Below are 15,203 nucleotides of genomic sequence, written 5' to 3'. Positions count from 1 at the left end.
TTCTTTGGCTTCTTTGATTGCTTCCTACACCCACAGTTGAGCGTCTTGTATTCACTGAATCACTGTAAGTTCTTTGGCAATTAAATTCTTTGATTTTATTTTACTGTTATTGAAATTAGTATTGGAGAAATGTAACCCTTTTACTACGATTTGAAGATACGTAACACTTTACTATCTTGCAGTAATGGCTCGTCTGCCTTTAATAGTACAAAGTGTGAGGCGTAAAAGAATTGGTCTTGCATTGACAATATGGTTGCAAATGTGTACAATTGCGAGTTGGTTCTTAGTTACATTGGGTGCCATCCATAGCCTACATACTTATAGACCAAGGATTAGATCCTATATTTTAGATTTTTATGCAAAATGAGATTATGTGAAAAGACTTGTATATGCTAGTGACGAGACCTGTATTGAGCAAGTTAGGATGAATAGAATTACCTTTTTTAAACTACGTGAGATGTTACAAACTTTAGGGGAATTGAAGTCGTCAAGGAACATGCTTGTTGATGAGCAAGTGGCAATGTTTTTACATATAATTTCTCATCACCTTAAAAATCGAGTTATCAAGCATCACTTTAATAGGTCCAGGGAAACCGTTAGCAGATCATTTCACAATGTTTTAAATGTTGTCATACGCTTATAAGATGTGTTATTTAAAAAGGTAGAGCCAATTACAGCTAATTCTACAAACCCAAGGTGGAAATGGTTCAAGGTATTGGAGTGAGTTCTATATATAGCTTGTACATAATTTAGTTGATTTAGATTTAAATATAGTATCCTAACTTAATGTTTTATACATGTGATGTAGAATTGCTTAGGTTCTTTAGATAGAACCCACATCAAGATTAGGGTTCCAACAGTTGATAAACCTAGATATCGAACACGAAAAGGTGACATAGCAACAAATATGTTAGGTGTTTGTACACCTGATATGCATTTTGTTTATGTTCTTCCTGGTTGGGAAGGTTCTGTTGCTGATTGACGAGTTCTTTGAGATGCCATTAGTAGGAGACATGGACTAAAAGTTCCTCACAGTAAAGTGCAAAATTAGAGGACTTTGAATTAATCTTTAAGATTATACTTTTTTGGGAAATTAACCATGTCAAATAGTTTTTTATAGGTTGTTATTATCTAGTTGATACTGGATACAAAATTGTGAGGGATTTCTTGCACCTTTTAGAAGACAAAGATATCATTTGAATGAGTGGGGTCAGGGTTACGAGACAAGTACTCCGGAAGAATTTTTCAATACGAAACATGCTTCAGCACGTAATGTTATTGAAAGATGCTTTGGGTTATTAAAACTTAGATGGGGAATACTTAGGAGTCCATCATTCTATCCTGTGAGGGTGCACAATAGAATCATTATTGAATGTTGTTTGCTCCATAATTTTATTCGAACCCATATGAGTCTTGATCCTATTGAAGTGGAGTTGGGAGAGGGATTACGTAGTAATGTGATAGATGACGATGAACCGAATATCGTGAATATTCATCCATCGGATGCATGGGCTACTTGGAGAATGAAACTAGCCAACCAAATGTTCAATGAATGGCAAGCATCTAGAAATTAGTTAGGTTTAGGGCAAAAATAGTAAACGTTATTTTGTTTATGTTATTTCATGTATCTAGTTTATGAAACTTTGGTGGTGTTTGAATTGTTTTTTGTATTGTACTAGACTTGTTGAATTATAATTTATTTTCTTTTGATTCATCATGTGTTATAATTTTATAAAGGGCTGACCTTTTGATTCATAATATTGAACTTAATTTTAATTTTTTTTCTTAAGATAGTTATGTCAGGTTTTTCACAATCAAGTGTTTCTTTCCAAAATTCTCGAGGAACCAAAAAGAAATGGGTTCCAGAAGAAGATGCTGCGTTGGTTGCCTGTATGGTCGACTTGCACAATGTTGGAACCTTCAATGCTGATACGGGATTCAAAGCTGGTTATTTAAATGAGTTGGAAAAAATGTTAGAAAAAGTTTTACCTAATGCCATGTTGAAGGCTAAACCTAATCTTGAATCGAGGATTAGGATATTGAAAAGGAATTGGTCAATCGTTTATGACATGCTTAGTGGAAAAAACAATAGCGGTTTTGGTTGGGATGAGCATAGACAGGTTGTTGTTGCTGAAGATGCGGTGTGGAACTCATATATAAATGTAAGAATTATTTCAAGTCTTTATTATCTTATTTTGATCAAACTTATATCTAATATGAATTCCTCATTTTTATAGAGTCATAAAGAAGCCGGTCAATTCAAACATAGTAGTTTCCCTTATTATGACCAACTTACTGCCATCTACGCAAAAGATTGAGCCACTGGGAAAGATACTCAAACAGACGCTAATATTATTGAAGAAATAGATGTTGAGAATGTAACTACTACAAATACTCATGAAGAAAGAAACGATTTCTATGGATACGAAGCTGATGTTTCTTTGGATGACATAGATCTTTCAGCTACACAACCGCAACCAGCTAGAAACCAAGGTGATTCTACATTTTTAAAGAAGAAAAAAATATTTCTGATGCAAGTGATCATATTTCTTCTACTTCATTTCATGATGCTGCCACTTTATTGGCGAATAACATACGGACCGTTCGCGTTGAAATCAGTAGGAGTATTGCCTCCGAAGTGCTAATTCAACAAATGTCAGAAATGATCATTCAAGAAAGAGCTCTAACATTATATCCAACATTATGTGAAGTAGAAGGTTTAACTGAGGATGAGCGCTATTGCGCATTGAGAAAAATTCCAGATCATCCAACGCAAATGCTCATTTTCTTTAATTTACCTTCTTCTGTGTGATTGGAATGGGTCAGAAGATTTCTTGCTGACCATTAAAAATCATGGTTGTGTTGATGATATTTTGGTAACTTTTTGTGTTTGTAATATTTGGATGGTATAATGACATGATAGAATGTCATTACAATGTTGTAACATTTTGATGTTGTAAAATTTTATAACATATGGATTATGACATATAAACTAATGAAATCATGTAACTTTTTGTTAATATATGAATATTATGTTTGGATGTGAAATATAATTCTCAAGTTATTTGTTACTTCTAATATTTTATTTTTATTGTAGAATAATTAAATTATTTGTTTCACTAATGATATTTTAGCACATTAAATATGTATTGCGTTTAAAAATAATAAAGTAGATAATATATGTTTTTATAGTATATTATATATTATGATTTTTAATTCATAAAATAATAATTATATTAAGAATTTTATTAAATTATATATTATTTTATTAAATTATATTTAATAATAATTATGTTAAAATATGGTTAAATTATTTATTATTTTATTAAATTATTTTTAATAATAATCTTATTAAAATTAATAACAATGACAATAATCATCTACCTAAAAAGTTCTGCTAAGGGTATTCTAGTGATTTTAGTTTTTTTCCTTATACTATTATAAAACCATTTCATTAAACTAAACAAAAGAATACTATTATAGTTCTATTCTATTTCATTCAACCAAGCAATTGAATTACTGATTACAGTTTTATTCTATTATAACTCTATTCAAATTACAGCTCTATTTCATTACACTGAACCACACGTACCGTTAGACATTTTGACTCATTAACCCAAAAGAAAAAGAAACTATCATCCGCAAAAAAAAAATACATGTGAAACGGTGGGACTATTGTTGCATATGGAAATTCCATGCAAATCACCTCTTCACTCTGTCTATTGAAAAATAAAACCCAAACCTTCAGCACATCAAATAAATAAAGAAATGGGGGAAAGTGGATCTCCTTAGTGCAAACCACAATGAGGAATAATTGGACCTACTTCATCACCATTAAGAGTAAACTTGTATTTGACAGTAGTAATACACATCATAAATCAATTAACCCACATAATTTAATTAGGATAAAGTTTAAGTAATTTCAGTTCACTCTATCATACGTTTTGCTTATATAAATTTTTGTAGCTATCTCTCATATCTTACCTCTTCCTTTATTTTTCATATGATGAACATTTTCAAATGTCACCATGACATTGTTAATAATCAAGCTGCCAGAACGAAAGCAGGTTGCATTGGAAAAATTAATTCGGGCAAAATCTTCTTTACATTAATTTCAATTATCAGTTTAATCGGATTTCAATCATCATTTGAATATTTTTAATCTACTTAAATCAATTTAATAAAATTAATTCAATTTAAATAATTTTTAATTAGGTTAAAATATGCTGCCACAAATTTAAATTTAGTCCTTGTACTTTTATTTCCAAGAATTTAGTCTCTACTTTTTAGATTTGAAAATACAAGTCCAGTTGTTAACATTATTAAAACTTTCTTTTGTTAAATTTATTGAAATGACCCTATAAAATTTTTAAAAAAATCACTTAGTAGCTAGTAACTGAAAAATAGCATTTATAATAAATTTGAATTTAATAAAATAATTTTAACAAGTTATATAAGCCTTGATTGGTGATTTGAATCTCCATAGGCACAATATCCATAATTAATATTATGCACAATACTAACACTTTTTCCGCGAACTATTGTAAGTTATATTTTCACCAATCGAGATACATCCACTCCATGAATTCGTTGGAGCTCCTATTGATACTCTCCATAGAATTGAGAAACAAAACCTTGGTTGAGAATATAAGATTCCCACCTCTCCTTAACAAATTTAAATTAAATGATTTCAATTATTAGTCTAAAATGGATTTAATCTTTCGATTACCATTAGAATCTTTTTCTTTCTTAACAGACTTATTTGGAGCATTTATTATGCCGTCTGTTACTATTAGGCTATAGTCACTTTTTCTAAGTTGTCTATGACATTTGAGGTTAAGCATTTGTAGCTCTTTTTCTATGCCAGATGTAACCTCGTTTATCTCAGTTGTCTATGACCAAATCTCTCTGAGCCGTTGGGTGGCCGTTTTAGCTCCTATTCCACTAATGAACCAATATATATATATATATATATAGCAATTTTCAATAGAAAGAGAAAATAATTTTATAGCAAATGAAATACACCACTGCCTTTTTGTGTTTCTCAGCTACCTTCTAGGATAATTCAAAGTTCTATAGAGGAATACTCAATAAAGCGAAACACATGCCAACATTCAAGATATTGCAATCATGGAAGGCCAAATGATCTTTACATGTTCATCTTATGCATATAAGGCCACTAACTTTGACTCGCTGTTCATTTTTTGGTCTCTCGTAGCAACACGACGACCAGTGAGTCCGTCAGATCATACAGCTGCACCAATAAACATTGAGATTTATGCTAGTTCCATAAAAATAAACGAAAATCAGACCAAATGATTCAAAAAGGAAAGACCATTCACCACAGGTTAGAAGTTATCCATAAAATTTCCGAACTCATTATTGGATGTTCTTAAGTAAATGATCCACCATAATTATCTGTTGTGCTCCACTTAGGCATTCCGAGTTCATGATTGCATTAGCAACAACAACAATGGTGTCTGGAGAGGCAGCATTCACCTTCAATAATGCACCAACTTTTGAGTAGTCTTAGTGTTAAGGAAATTTTCAATAGAGTTCTAACTTCTTGCATTTAAAAATGAAAAATCAGTTGCTCAAGAGGTGTCTGAATGATTTTTTCAGTTGACATGACAAATTAGTCCCTCTATTATTAAATAGATCAATTTAATCCTTATACTATTAACAAGAATCAAATAAGTCCAAACTGTAATAAAGTTAACATTTTCTGTACAAAAAAAAATATCTTGAAAATTATTCTTTTCAGCTACAGTTCAATTCCAAACAAAAGATTTCATTTACAGAAGATAAAAATTTAAAAATATTAATTCTGTTAAATAGTAAATGAAAATTTTTTAAACAGTAAACTCTAATTTGGCTTTATTTGATTCTTTTTAATAGTGTATGGACTAAATTGATCCATTTAATAATAGAGGGAATAATTTGATTAGGTCCCTATAATACAGGGACCTCCCAAGTACATTTACTTTTTATCTGACTCAAGAATCATACCCAAACCCGGCCATTTAAGCCAACAGCTATTTCAAAGGAGAGTTTCTTGCCAAGAGCCTCAAGAACCGGACATGCTGGTGAACTTAACAGCCTGTAATGGGAAAAAGAGAAGAAGATGACCAAGAGAATTATTCCACCCAAATGAAAAACGTAAAAGCTACCTAAGTGCTTTGAAGAAAAGAGCTAAAATGAGCACTGATAAAAATAGAAAGTCAAATATCTCAAATAAATAAAGAGCTGACTCACTTTCTCGACAGGCCAGTTGAAGTTTCAAACATGTATCCATCTTTGAGGGGGCCAAATTCAGCAGCTTTTCCACTGGCTATACATAACAGACTTTAAAGGTAACGTCTAAACAAAACTAAGACATTCACAAGGAAAGAACGCAAAATTGTGACAAATATAAAGCATGTTGACTAACCATCAGTGCAGGACAATTCAGGGTTCATGCCAAAGTTTGCCTTCACAACCCGAAGATAAAGAAGAGTACCAACCTGTAACAATGAGAATTATACACAAGGAAGCATGACTGAGACAAAATACCATATTAATAATTGAAAACATGTGCACACAAAATTCAGAAAACAATCCCATTCTGATTTTAAACTTCAAGATTTGCGAGAATTAATCTCAAAACATTGTTAGTGAGCATAAAAAAAATTCTAGAAATGATGAAATATCAATCTCACAGAAGATACAACCAAACAATTATGCATCCGTGTATTGGTGCACAAAGAAAGGAAATTCGGTTGAAATATGATATTTGTATAAATATTCACTCTATGATACTCTGATTTATGCCATCAAAAACTTTGATGAAGTTACTCAAACATCAATAAACCAGAGATGCTCCGCATAGTTCTGGAAAGTCCAAGGGGTCAAACAAGACTGGGCTTGCTTTCCTCAGCAAATAATGTACCTCCAAATGGTACAGTCCAATCAATCGCATTGAAAATAAGATTGAATTATGAAAAGATTCCACTAATTTCTGTCCATGAGTTATCACTGGATAAGAACATCTAGATGAAATGCAATGGCTGGTAAATCGAAACATGAACTGAAAGTATCCATACCTCAAACTTTGGTATATTCCTCCTGGTCCCCCCCTCGAAGGCAAGCACAGGCAAAAAACCCATTGCAGGTCCTTTGATGTCAATCAGAAAATTCTGGAAGGAACAAATGTACAATAAAATAAATAATGAGAAAAGGTAGTTTCCAGTTCAAAAAAGCAGGTTTACCTTTTTAAGATTATGTAATACGAAAAAAATTATGTTTATATAAACAGCTCACATCAAAATATGGATAATTGCAACTAGAAAGGACATGGTAGACAGTCATATTCAAACAGGGTACAATATATAATTAGCTTCAAAGCAATAAAGTTTTTTGCTTGTGTTAGTTACTTCAAGGTGAAGAATACAACAGTGGAAGTGTCTATCAATCTCCTCCATCCAATTTTATTCTTTCTTTCATCATGAAAGCCATTATCATATAACAGTATCACCTACCACTCTTCATGGTCATAAAGACAAACTCAAGAGAAGAAGGAAAAAAAATGAAAAGAAAACTCTGAACTCTCAATTTCTTTGCATAGTCTATTCACTCGTCCAAACATACGAGAAGAACCAAATTGATTCCTCTCCTGGAACACCTTTCAAAATAGAACGCAAACACAAATATTTCATACAATACAAAGACAAAAGCGAACTGGAACTGCTAAAGTATTTAACATACAACTAACAATCAGATGAGGACTTACATCTGCTTTAGAGTCCACCACAATACCAAGAATAGTATCTTCCACGCAAGGCACATACTGTTTAAAGATAAAGAAATGAGTACATCACTCACAATTCTGATGTCGAAAATACTGGGCGCCCGGTAATAAAATAGCTTTGTACTGACAGTAAACAACAATGCAGCATTCACTCCTTTTTGTAATAGTTAAGGAATTAAATAAAGCATGAAGCTAACCCTTTTTTGCGAACTTTCAATCCAGTATTTATTTGGTTTCGAGAACCTAAGTGTTCCGGCCTTCATAGCAGAAATAGCGTCACAATCCTAGGTAAAAAGAAATCCACCCACTTTTCATTATCATTAAAGAAACTTTTGAAGCCAAAAATATATACAGGGTCGAGAGTGAAACAGACAGACCTGACGGAGACCACCACCTAGCTTGATGGTCTGGTTGGTCATGGAGGAGAGGTCGAGCACCACATCCCCAGGAACCTAAACGCAGGTGTGTGTATATATATTAATATTATTAGCTAGAGTTGAAGAAAACAATTAAAAAAATCGAAAAGCATGCAGGATGAAAATTACTTACCACTGTCGAATCAACGAAGCTTGCCGGAGAACTGGACTGTTTGTTTTCCATTCAAAATCCAACTTTTTTCCCCCAATCGAAGGAGCCAAATTGTAGCGAACTTTCTACTTTGAATGGCGAGTGGGAAGCTCTGCGTTAAAACTTAAACAGAAAGCCCTTTTGTGAGGTATGTTAAAACGCAGCATTTTGTACCGTAAGCCCCGACCCGAGATCTTAGGGGGAAAGAAAACCCTTTAAAAAAGTTATTTTATGTGCGGTTTTATTTTAGACGTCTCTTCCAAGACTACGAAGAGTAACGCAGAAATGGAAGCTATGAAACTATTCAACCACCACCATTCATTTCACCTACAAAATCACTCTAAGGATCAAAAAAAGCTTCAACTGTTTTCTACGGTACCTCTTTTCTCCAAAAATATTTCTTTTATTAAAAAATCTTCTCTTTCTAGCAATTCTCAGACTCATTTCACTTCCCTCAATTTCCATGAAAACCCATCTCTGAAACCACAAAACAAAGATGGGTTTTCAAGCAATAAGCTTATTATGGAGTTTGGTGAACAGGGGTTGTTTGAAGATGTTATAAGGGTTTATGTTAGAATGCTTCGAAATGGTTTCCAAGTTCAAGATTTTAAGTTCTTTCCTTGTGTGATTAAATCATTTGGTGGGCTTTCGGATGTTAAAAGTAGCAGGCAAATCCATGGTCATGTATTAAAGTTAGGATTTTTGGCTGATGTTTATGTTGTGAATGCACTTTTGGGTATGTACTTCAAATGTGGGGAAATTAAGGATGCAGTTCAGATTTTTGAGAAAATGAGTGAAAGAGATTTGGTTTCATGGAATTCCATGATTTCCGGGTTCTATCAGTCAGAGGATTACTTGGGTTCACTGATGATCTTTAGTTTGATGACTAAGGAACACAGGTTGTTCCCAAATCGGGTAGGTTGTCTCTCTGCTGTCTCATCATGTGCTTCGATCAAGTCATGGATTCTTGGAAGAGAAATTCATGGATTTGTTTTGAAAAATGGATTGGAAAATGATGAGTTTCTGGTTAGTGGATTGATTGAAATGTACATGAAATGTGGAGATGTTAGAAATGCTGAGCATGTTTTCAATAGTATAGTAAATAAAGAATCAGTGAGAGTAAATACTGTGATTTGGAATGTCATGATTATGGGGTATGTCTCTAATCAGTGTTTGTCAAAGGCACAGGAATTATTTGTTGAGATGTTAGAGTTAGAAATTGAACCAGACTCTTCAACATTGGTGGCTGCTTTAGTTTTGTGCACACAGTTACTTGATTTAAGCTTAGGAAAACAGATCCACAGATTGATACTTGCCTTTGGATTAGAAAACGACACCAGAATTCAAACTGCTCTTATAGAGATGTACTTCAAATGTTGTTATCCTGAATCTGCTTTGAAAATCTTCAGAAGATCTCATAGTGATAACTTGGTAATGTGGGGTGCAGTTATATCAAATTCTGCTCAGAATGATTTCCCCTTTAGGGCACTGGAACTGTTCTGTAACTTCATGTCCAAGTATGGTTTCCCTGATTCTCAGATGCTTTTGGCTGTGTTGCGCTCATGCTCATCCTTGGCTCTCAAGGCTAAAGGCATGGAAATCCATTGTTTTGCTGTTAAAACAGGATGTGTTTCCGATTTTTATGTTGGTAGTGCTCTAGTTGATATGTATGGAAAATGTGGAGATATAGAGTCTGCACAAAATATTTTTTCTAGATTACGTTTCAGGGATTTGGTTGCATGGAATGCCCTAATATGTGGATATTCTCAGAATGAGTGGTTGGATGAAGCTTTAGCAGCATTTTGTGACATGCAGCGTGAAGGAATTAGACCCAATTCTGTAACAACTGCATGTATTCTCTCTGTTTGTGCTCACTTGTCAGTTAGGATTCTGTGTAAGGAGGTTCATTGTTTCTTAATACGGCAAGGGTGGAATTCCAATGTTCTTGTGAGTAATTCTCTGATTGCTGCTTATGCCAAATGTGGTGACATCAATTACTCATGGATTATATTTGAGAACATGCATGAAAGAAATCAAGTATCTTGGAATACGATAATATCCGCTTTAGGAATGCACGGTGACATGGACAAAATGTTTGCTTCCTTTGTAAAAATGAAGCAAGCAGGCATGAAACCCGACCTTGTAACTTTTACATCCCTTCTTTCTGCTTGCAGCCATGCTGGGAGGGTTGACATGGGATGTAATTTTTTTCAAAGCATGGTTGAAGAATACAAACTTCAGCCTCAAGTTGAGCACTATACTTGTATGGTTGATCTTCTAGGACGAGCTGGCCACCTCAGTCAGGCATATGATCTGGTCATGGACATGCCATGTGAGCCCGATGATCGTATCTGGGGTTCACTTCTTGGATCTTGCAGAAGTCATGGTGATGAAAAGCTGGCTAAGGTTGTGGCCAATCACGTATTTGAACTTGATGCCACAAGCATCGGTTATCGCGTCCTCCTTGCAAATCTTCTTGAAGATTTGGGGAAAGCACATGAAGTTGTCAAGGTTAGATCAGAAATTAAAGACATGGGGCTTAAAAAGCAACCTGGATGTAGTTGGATTGAAATTGATAATGACATACATGTATTTGTTGCGGGTGATTGTTCACACCATCAGTCGGAAGAGATATACCCTGTGATAGATAGTTTGACACTAGAACTAAAACAGGCAGGATATGTTCCTCTACCCTAAACAAGTCTCCTGCTTGATGAGGCTGTTTGATTGTTAATAATGATATGGTTTTGCATAACATTTTCATAGAAAATGGCAGTTGAACTTAAGTAGAAAATGCCAACAAAGAATCTTTACTTTTACCAATAATAAAAATCACAAACGATAGAGACTTAAAAGTAACCTTTAATCAAATATAAAAGTACAATAAATAGTACACCTCTTTCACCCCCAAACTCCCACTGTCCACCCATTTTTATTATCAACATAGTATTTATATATATACCCATCTCCATGCCGAGAATCTATCCAACAAAAAAGAAAAGGGAAAAGAAAACATAACTCTGTGTTCTTTTTTCTTTCATTTCTTTCTCCATTTATAATATATTATCTTCAATCATAAAGTACATAAATTCATGTTTAGCATATTCATACCTTAAATCCCTCAGCTTTAGAATTATGATGAGGGTTGGCATCAAGAAGGGTTTCTAATGATCTGGCTTTTCTGCTTTCAACTCTTCCTGCTTCCTTTAATAGTTCAGCCAACCTTTTCTTCTCATCATCTACCTCAGAATTTGCTGTCCCCAGTTTTTCCTCTCTCGTCTGAACAACATACTCCAGTATTTCAATGGCATCATCCAACCTGCTTTAACATCATGTCACACGATACAAACAACATTAGAAACAAGTTGAACAGTTTCTCCGTTCATCAATAAAAAAAATCTAAAATCAAACAAGTACAAGCATATCTTTCCTTCTGGCAGGAGAGGAGTGTTGGGGATTTTGACAATTGTGTACCTGCCAATTGCGTCGTAAGTGCCTGCGAGATTACTGTATACGCTGAGTGTATCAGGGTGGTACGGTCCACACTCTTGCTCTAAAATGCTTTTAGCTTCTTCAAACAACTCAACAGCCTCCTTTATAGCATAGCGTTGCACACAAGCCAGCCCCATTTGATTGAGAGCAATGCCGAAGAAGGCAGATTTCTTGTCTCTACATATGCGTAGCTTCGAAATGGCACTGCTGAAGGAGTTGTAAGATTCTGAATAATTCCCCAACATGTAGTACATAACTCCCATCTGAGCTTCAATTCCAGCTACTGTGCTTTGCTGACCAGGGACATCATTGTATATTTTTAAGGCCTTCTGCAGCAACTTGATTGCCTGATCAAGGTCATTCATTGATTCATAGATGGCAGAAACATCAGTGAGGCCAGTGGCAATCTCCTCCGGGGGAATCCCTGGCATGGGCTTTTCATAGATTCGAAGGGCATTCTCGCAGTATGATGTTGATTCCCTTAATTTCCCTGTCCTGTAATACAAATCAGCCAACCGGACAAAGACTGACCCAATCGCTGGATGATTCTCTCCTTTAGTTGTCTTAAAAGCTGTAAGTGCTTTCTGATAGGCAAAAACAGCTTCATCATATCGAGACAAAGATAAGTATGCATCTCCAATACTGCAATCAACAGAAGCCACCTCTGCCTCCTGGCTATTTGCCACCATGGCCATACGGGCTAAAACAAGATGCTCCAAAGCAGCTTCATGGTCTCCCTTTGTTTCACATATGAGACCCATGAGCCTCCTATCTGCTGCCTCTTCAAGAGAAGCCGGCGTACCGTTCTCTCTGTGAATGTCAAGAGCCATTTGACATAGCCTCTGAGCTTCATCAAATTGCAATGCCTGCATATGAGCTTCAGCCAGATACCGGCAGGTCTCACCAACTCTAGGATCAGTTTCTCCAAGAACTCGTTTCTGGACTTCAAAACCAGTGCTGTAACAGGTTATTGAGTTCTCTAGCTGTCCTAGCATAGCATAAGTATCACCCAACTGCATATGACCGGCAAACTTAGCCAGGGCATGCTCTTGGCCTTCCTCAATCACTGGAATCTCGATTGATTGTTCAAGAAGAGGAATTGCCTCATTGTACTGGCCTAGGCTGCAATATATAGCTGCTGTGACATGTAAACACATGACCAATTCTAAATTGGGTTTTCCACTGCTACAAAGTTCATACGATTTGGCTGCTCGAAGTGCTAGTTCAAGAGCTTTCTGGGGATTGTCTCCTGCAGACACCAAATCCCTAGCTTGTTTGAGTAGAAACGGCCCAAGATCAGGATTACCTAACCCCGACTCGGAAGCATCCTCAGTTCCATTTTGTAGCTTTGATCCTTTCCCTTTCTTCATGGGTAAGACTCCCGTGTTTGGTTTCTTCAGAGTCTTAACTTTCCCCTTATTGATGGGAGGTTTCTCAGGTGGAGTTTTCCCCTTAACATTGGGTTTTGTTGATGATTCAGAGTCCAGTTGTGGCCGAGACACTTTCTTCACATCACCTGAAGAAATGGATTTTACACCTGTGGGTCTGGGCTTGTCCAGCAGCCCTGACTTCTTACCACTCGATGAGCTTCCCTTCTTAGAAGATGAATTACTACGACTATCATCTTCTGGTTTATCCACCTCCTGTTCCTCCCCTTTCATTATCTCAACTTCTGTACTCTCTCCTCCAGCAAGATGGTGCAATTCCGAATCAATCCTGGACTCTTCACCATATGATCCAAAGCTCTGCCTCGAAGGTGACTGATCAGAACTCTGCATATCACATACATTCTCATAAAGCTGCTCAATAGAGGTCTCAACCTGAACCATCCTATCACCACGAGGGCTTTGCGGACTTGGTGTTATCTTGGAAACCGAATTTTCCTTAACATGTGCAGAAGTCCCTTTCATTTCATTCATCACACCCTCTTCTTTAATTTCATCCATGGGAACACCTGGCATCAGTATGTGCCAAAACCCACAAATATCCTAAACTTATCACCACCAAATTGGTTTCCAATTCAACTCAATCCTATCTTATCCTATCAAACAATTGAAACGCCAGATCCAAGCAAGGGAAAGCATAAATTCTGTAACACACCCAATTTTATAGCAACCTATAAAAAAAAAAAAAACAACAACACCATAAGTTAAGCCTTTTAGCTCATCATAATAATTTCTCCCACATATTCATTAAACTCATCAATCAGATCTTCCATGATTAAATCCACTCAAATATTCATTAACTCATCATCAACAAATAAAGAAAGATAATCATAGAAACCAACATAAATAAATATCAATCATTTAACCACCAGCTAATATAACAAATTATAAGTAAAATGAAAAAGAAAAAAGAGTAAAGCCATTATAATACCTCAATAAAACAGTCATGAAACAAACAAGGTGATATCTTTTCTGGGTTTCTCATAAAAACGACAAATGTCAGGAGACCGACAAAAAAATGGATTTATACACACAGGAAGAAAAAAAAATACCTTTTGGATGCTTGGAAAAAAAAAAGCCGGAGACTTGGGAGGGACACAGAAGAGGGAAATCCAGGGAAAGTTAAAAAGGAAATGAAGGTGTCAAAGGCTATAAAAAAATGTGGGTGGTAATTAATTGTGATAAAAAAAAAAACAAATGGCTAATTATATATGCATAGGCAAAGTGGCAGGGGTTAGATAGAATGTCAGATTGGAAAGGGAGTGACTTCTCCCCAAACCCAAAGCCCTGCGCGGCCTGCAACCGCAACCTGAACTGCCAAACTGTATATGGTTTTTTCATGGGATCTTTCCACGTGGCAAGTTGTTAATGGTCAGTGGACTTTTCAGTTGCCCAACAATGGGGCTCAGACAGGTTGGGATTATGAAATTTGAAAGCCTGTTTTGACTTTGTATAGTGGTTTTTTTTTTTTTTTTCATACGGACAAACTGTCACAATCCTCTTCAAGTTTACTTCCCTTCTCTTTCACTTCAAAATCTGCAGCATCTCAATTAGTCACCCTCTACTTTGGTGAAGCAAACCCCTTTTTCTCTCGACATCAAACACTGTGACACCAACTTTAAATAACATATTGGGTACTTTCTAGGAATTATGTACTTTTAGTAAAAATAGTTTGAGGTCATAGATTAGGGAAGATGTATGTATTTGTCGGTGGAGAGTTGAGGGGTTTTTACAATTCAAAGCTTCTATTGGATTACAAATAAAACTAACCCTATCTTTGGAAATGATTAAAGGTTTTGTAAAGAAAAAGAAACCAACCTCTTTAATTGTATTTGTACCCCCCAAGATAACAATTTGCTTCTTTTTTATTTATTTATTCTGCTTTTCTTTTTACTCGCATTCCATTTCATTTT

General features: G+C 35.3%; 4 protein-coding genes across 5 annotated transcripts; 2 read left to right on the top strand and 2 right to left on the bottom strand.

Annotated features, from left to right (window-relative positions):
• Window positions 1-1,625: 1,625 nt before the first annotated feature.
• LOC105794142 (uncharacterized protein At2g29880-like) lies at window positions 1,626-2,346 on the top strand. The gene is made up of 2 exons (XM_012623152.2): window positions 1,626-2,162; window positions 2,238-2,346. The coding sequence occupies exons 1-2, from the start codon at window positions 1,797-1,799 to the stop codon at window positions 2,316-2,318; spliced, it is 447 nt and encodes a 148-aa protein (XP_012478606.2). The 5' UTR covers window positions 1,626-1,796; the 3' UTR covers window positions 2,319-2,346.
• Window positions 2,347-4,980: 2,634 nt separating this feature from the next.
• On the bottom strand, window positions 4,981-8,484 carry LOC105794144 (uncharacterized). Its single transcript, XM_012623156.2, has 10 exons — window positions 8,336-8,484; window positions 8,164-8,238; window positions 7,984-8,070; window positions 7,769-7,825; window positions 7,083-7,175; window positions 6,431-6,503; window positions 6,256-6,331; window positions 6,010-6,100; window positions 5,343-5,499; window positions 4,981-5,254 (listed from the first exon to the last, which is right to left on the bottom strand). The coding sequence occupies exons 1-9, from the start codon at window positions 8,384-8,386 to the stop codon at window positions 5,380-5,382; spliced, it is 723 nt and encodes a 240-aa protein (XP_012478610.1). The 5' UTR covers window positions 8,387-8,484; the 3' UTR covers window positions 4,981-5,254; window positions 5,343-5,379.
• Window positions 8,485-8,584: 100 nt separating this feature from the next.
• On the top strand, window positions 8,585-11,108 carry LOC105794139 (pentatricopeptide repeat-containing protein At5g39350). The gene has a single exon (XM_012623149.2). It carries the CDS (start codon window positions 8,585-8,587, stop codon window positions 11,048-11,050), a length of 2,466 nt encoding a protein of 821 aa, XP_012478603.2. The 3' UTR covers window positions 11,051-11,108.
• Window positions 11,109-11,197: 89 nt separating this feature from the next.
• LOC105794141 (protein KINESIN LIGHT CHAIN-RELATED 3) lies at window positions 11,198-14,640 on the bottom strand. Of its 2 annotated transcripts, none has more exons than XM_012623150.2 (3): window positions 14,222-14,640; window positions 11,828-13,961; window positions 11,198-11,672 (listed from the first exon to the last, which is right to left on the bottom strand). In XM_012623150.2, exons 2-3 carry the CDS (start codon window positions 13,804-13,806, stop codon window positions 11,459-11,461), a joined length of 2,193 nt encoding a protein of 730 aa, XP_012478604.1. In that variant the 5' UTR covers window positions 13,807-13,961; window positions 14,222-14,640; the 3' UTR covers window positions 11,198-11,458. The 2 variants fall into 2 exon arrangements, with proteins under 2 accessions (XP_012478604.1, XP_012478605.1); XM_012623151.2 differs by having other exon boundaries at window positions 14,343-14,640.
• Window positions 14,641-15,203: the final 563 nt, after the last annotated feature.

This window comes from Gossypium raimondii, chromosome 3 (genome assembly GCF_025698545.1).
Source record: "Gossypium raimondii isolate GPD5lz chromosome 3, ASM2569854v1, whole genome shotgun sequence".
NCBI classification, from domain to species: domain Eukaryota; kingdom Viridiplantae; phylum Streptophyta; class Magnoliopsida; order Malvales; family Malvaceae; genus Gossypium; species Gossypium raimondii.
The sequence above is the reverse complement of the archived record's forward strand: the minus strand, read 5'-3'. Positions and strand labels throughout refer to the sequence as shown.

Coding starts and splice junctions, on each gene's coding strand:
- LOC105794142 (XM_012623152.2), top strand. CDS start 1,797: ATGTCAGGTTTTTCACAATCAAGTGTTTCTTTCCAAAATTCTCGAGGA. Junction 2,163..2,237: donor TGTGGAACTCATATATAAAT/GTAAGAATTATT, acceptor TCATTTTTATAG/AGTCATAAAGAAGCCGGTCA.
- LOC105794144 (XM_012623156.2), bottom strand. CDS start 8,386: ATGGAAAACAAACAGTCCAGTTCTCCGGCAAGCTTCGTTGATTCGACA. Junction 8,071..8,163: donor TAGGTGGTGGTCTCCGTCAG/GTCTGTCTGTTT, acceptor CTTTTTACCTAG/GATTGTGACGCTATTTCTGC. Junction 6,101..6,255: donor TCAACTGGCCTGTCGAGAAA/GTGAGTCAGCTC, acceptor TTCCCATTACAG/GCTGTTAAGTTCACCAGCAT.
- LOC105794139 (XM_012623149.2), top strand. CDS start 8,585: ATGTGCGGTTTTATTTTAGACGTCTCTTCCAAGACTACGAAGAGTAAC.
- LOC105794141 (XM_012623150.2), bottom strand. CDS start 13,806: ATGCCAGGTGTTCCCATGGATGAAATTAAAGAAGAGGGTGTGATGAAT. Junction 11,673..11,827: donor ACTTACGACGCAATTGGCAG/GTACACAATTGT, acceptor ATGTTAAAGCAG/GTTGGATGATGCCATTGAAA.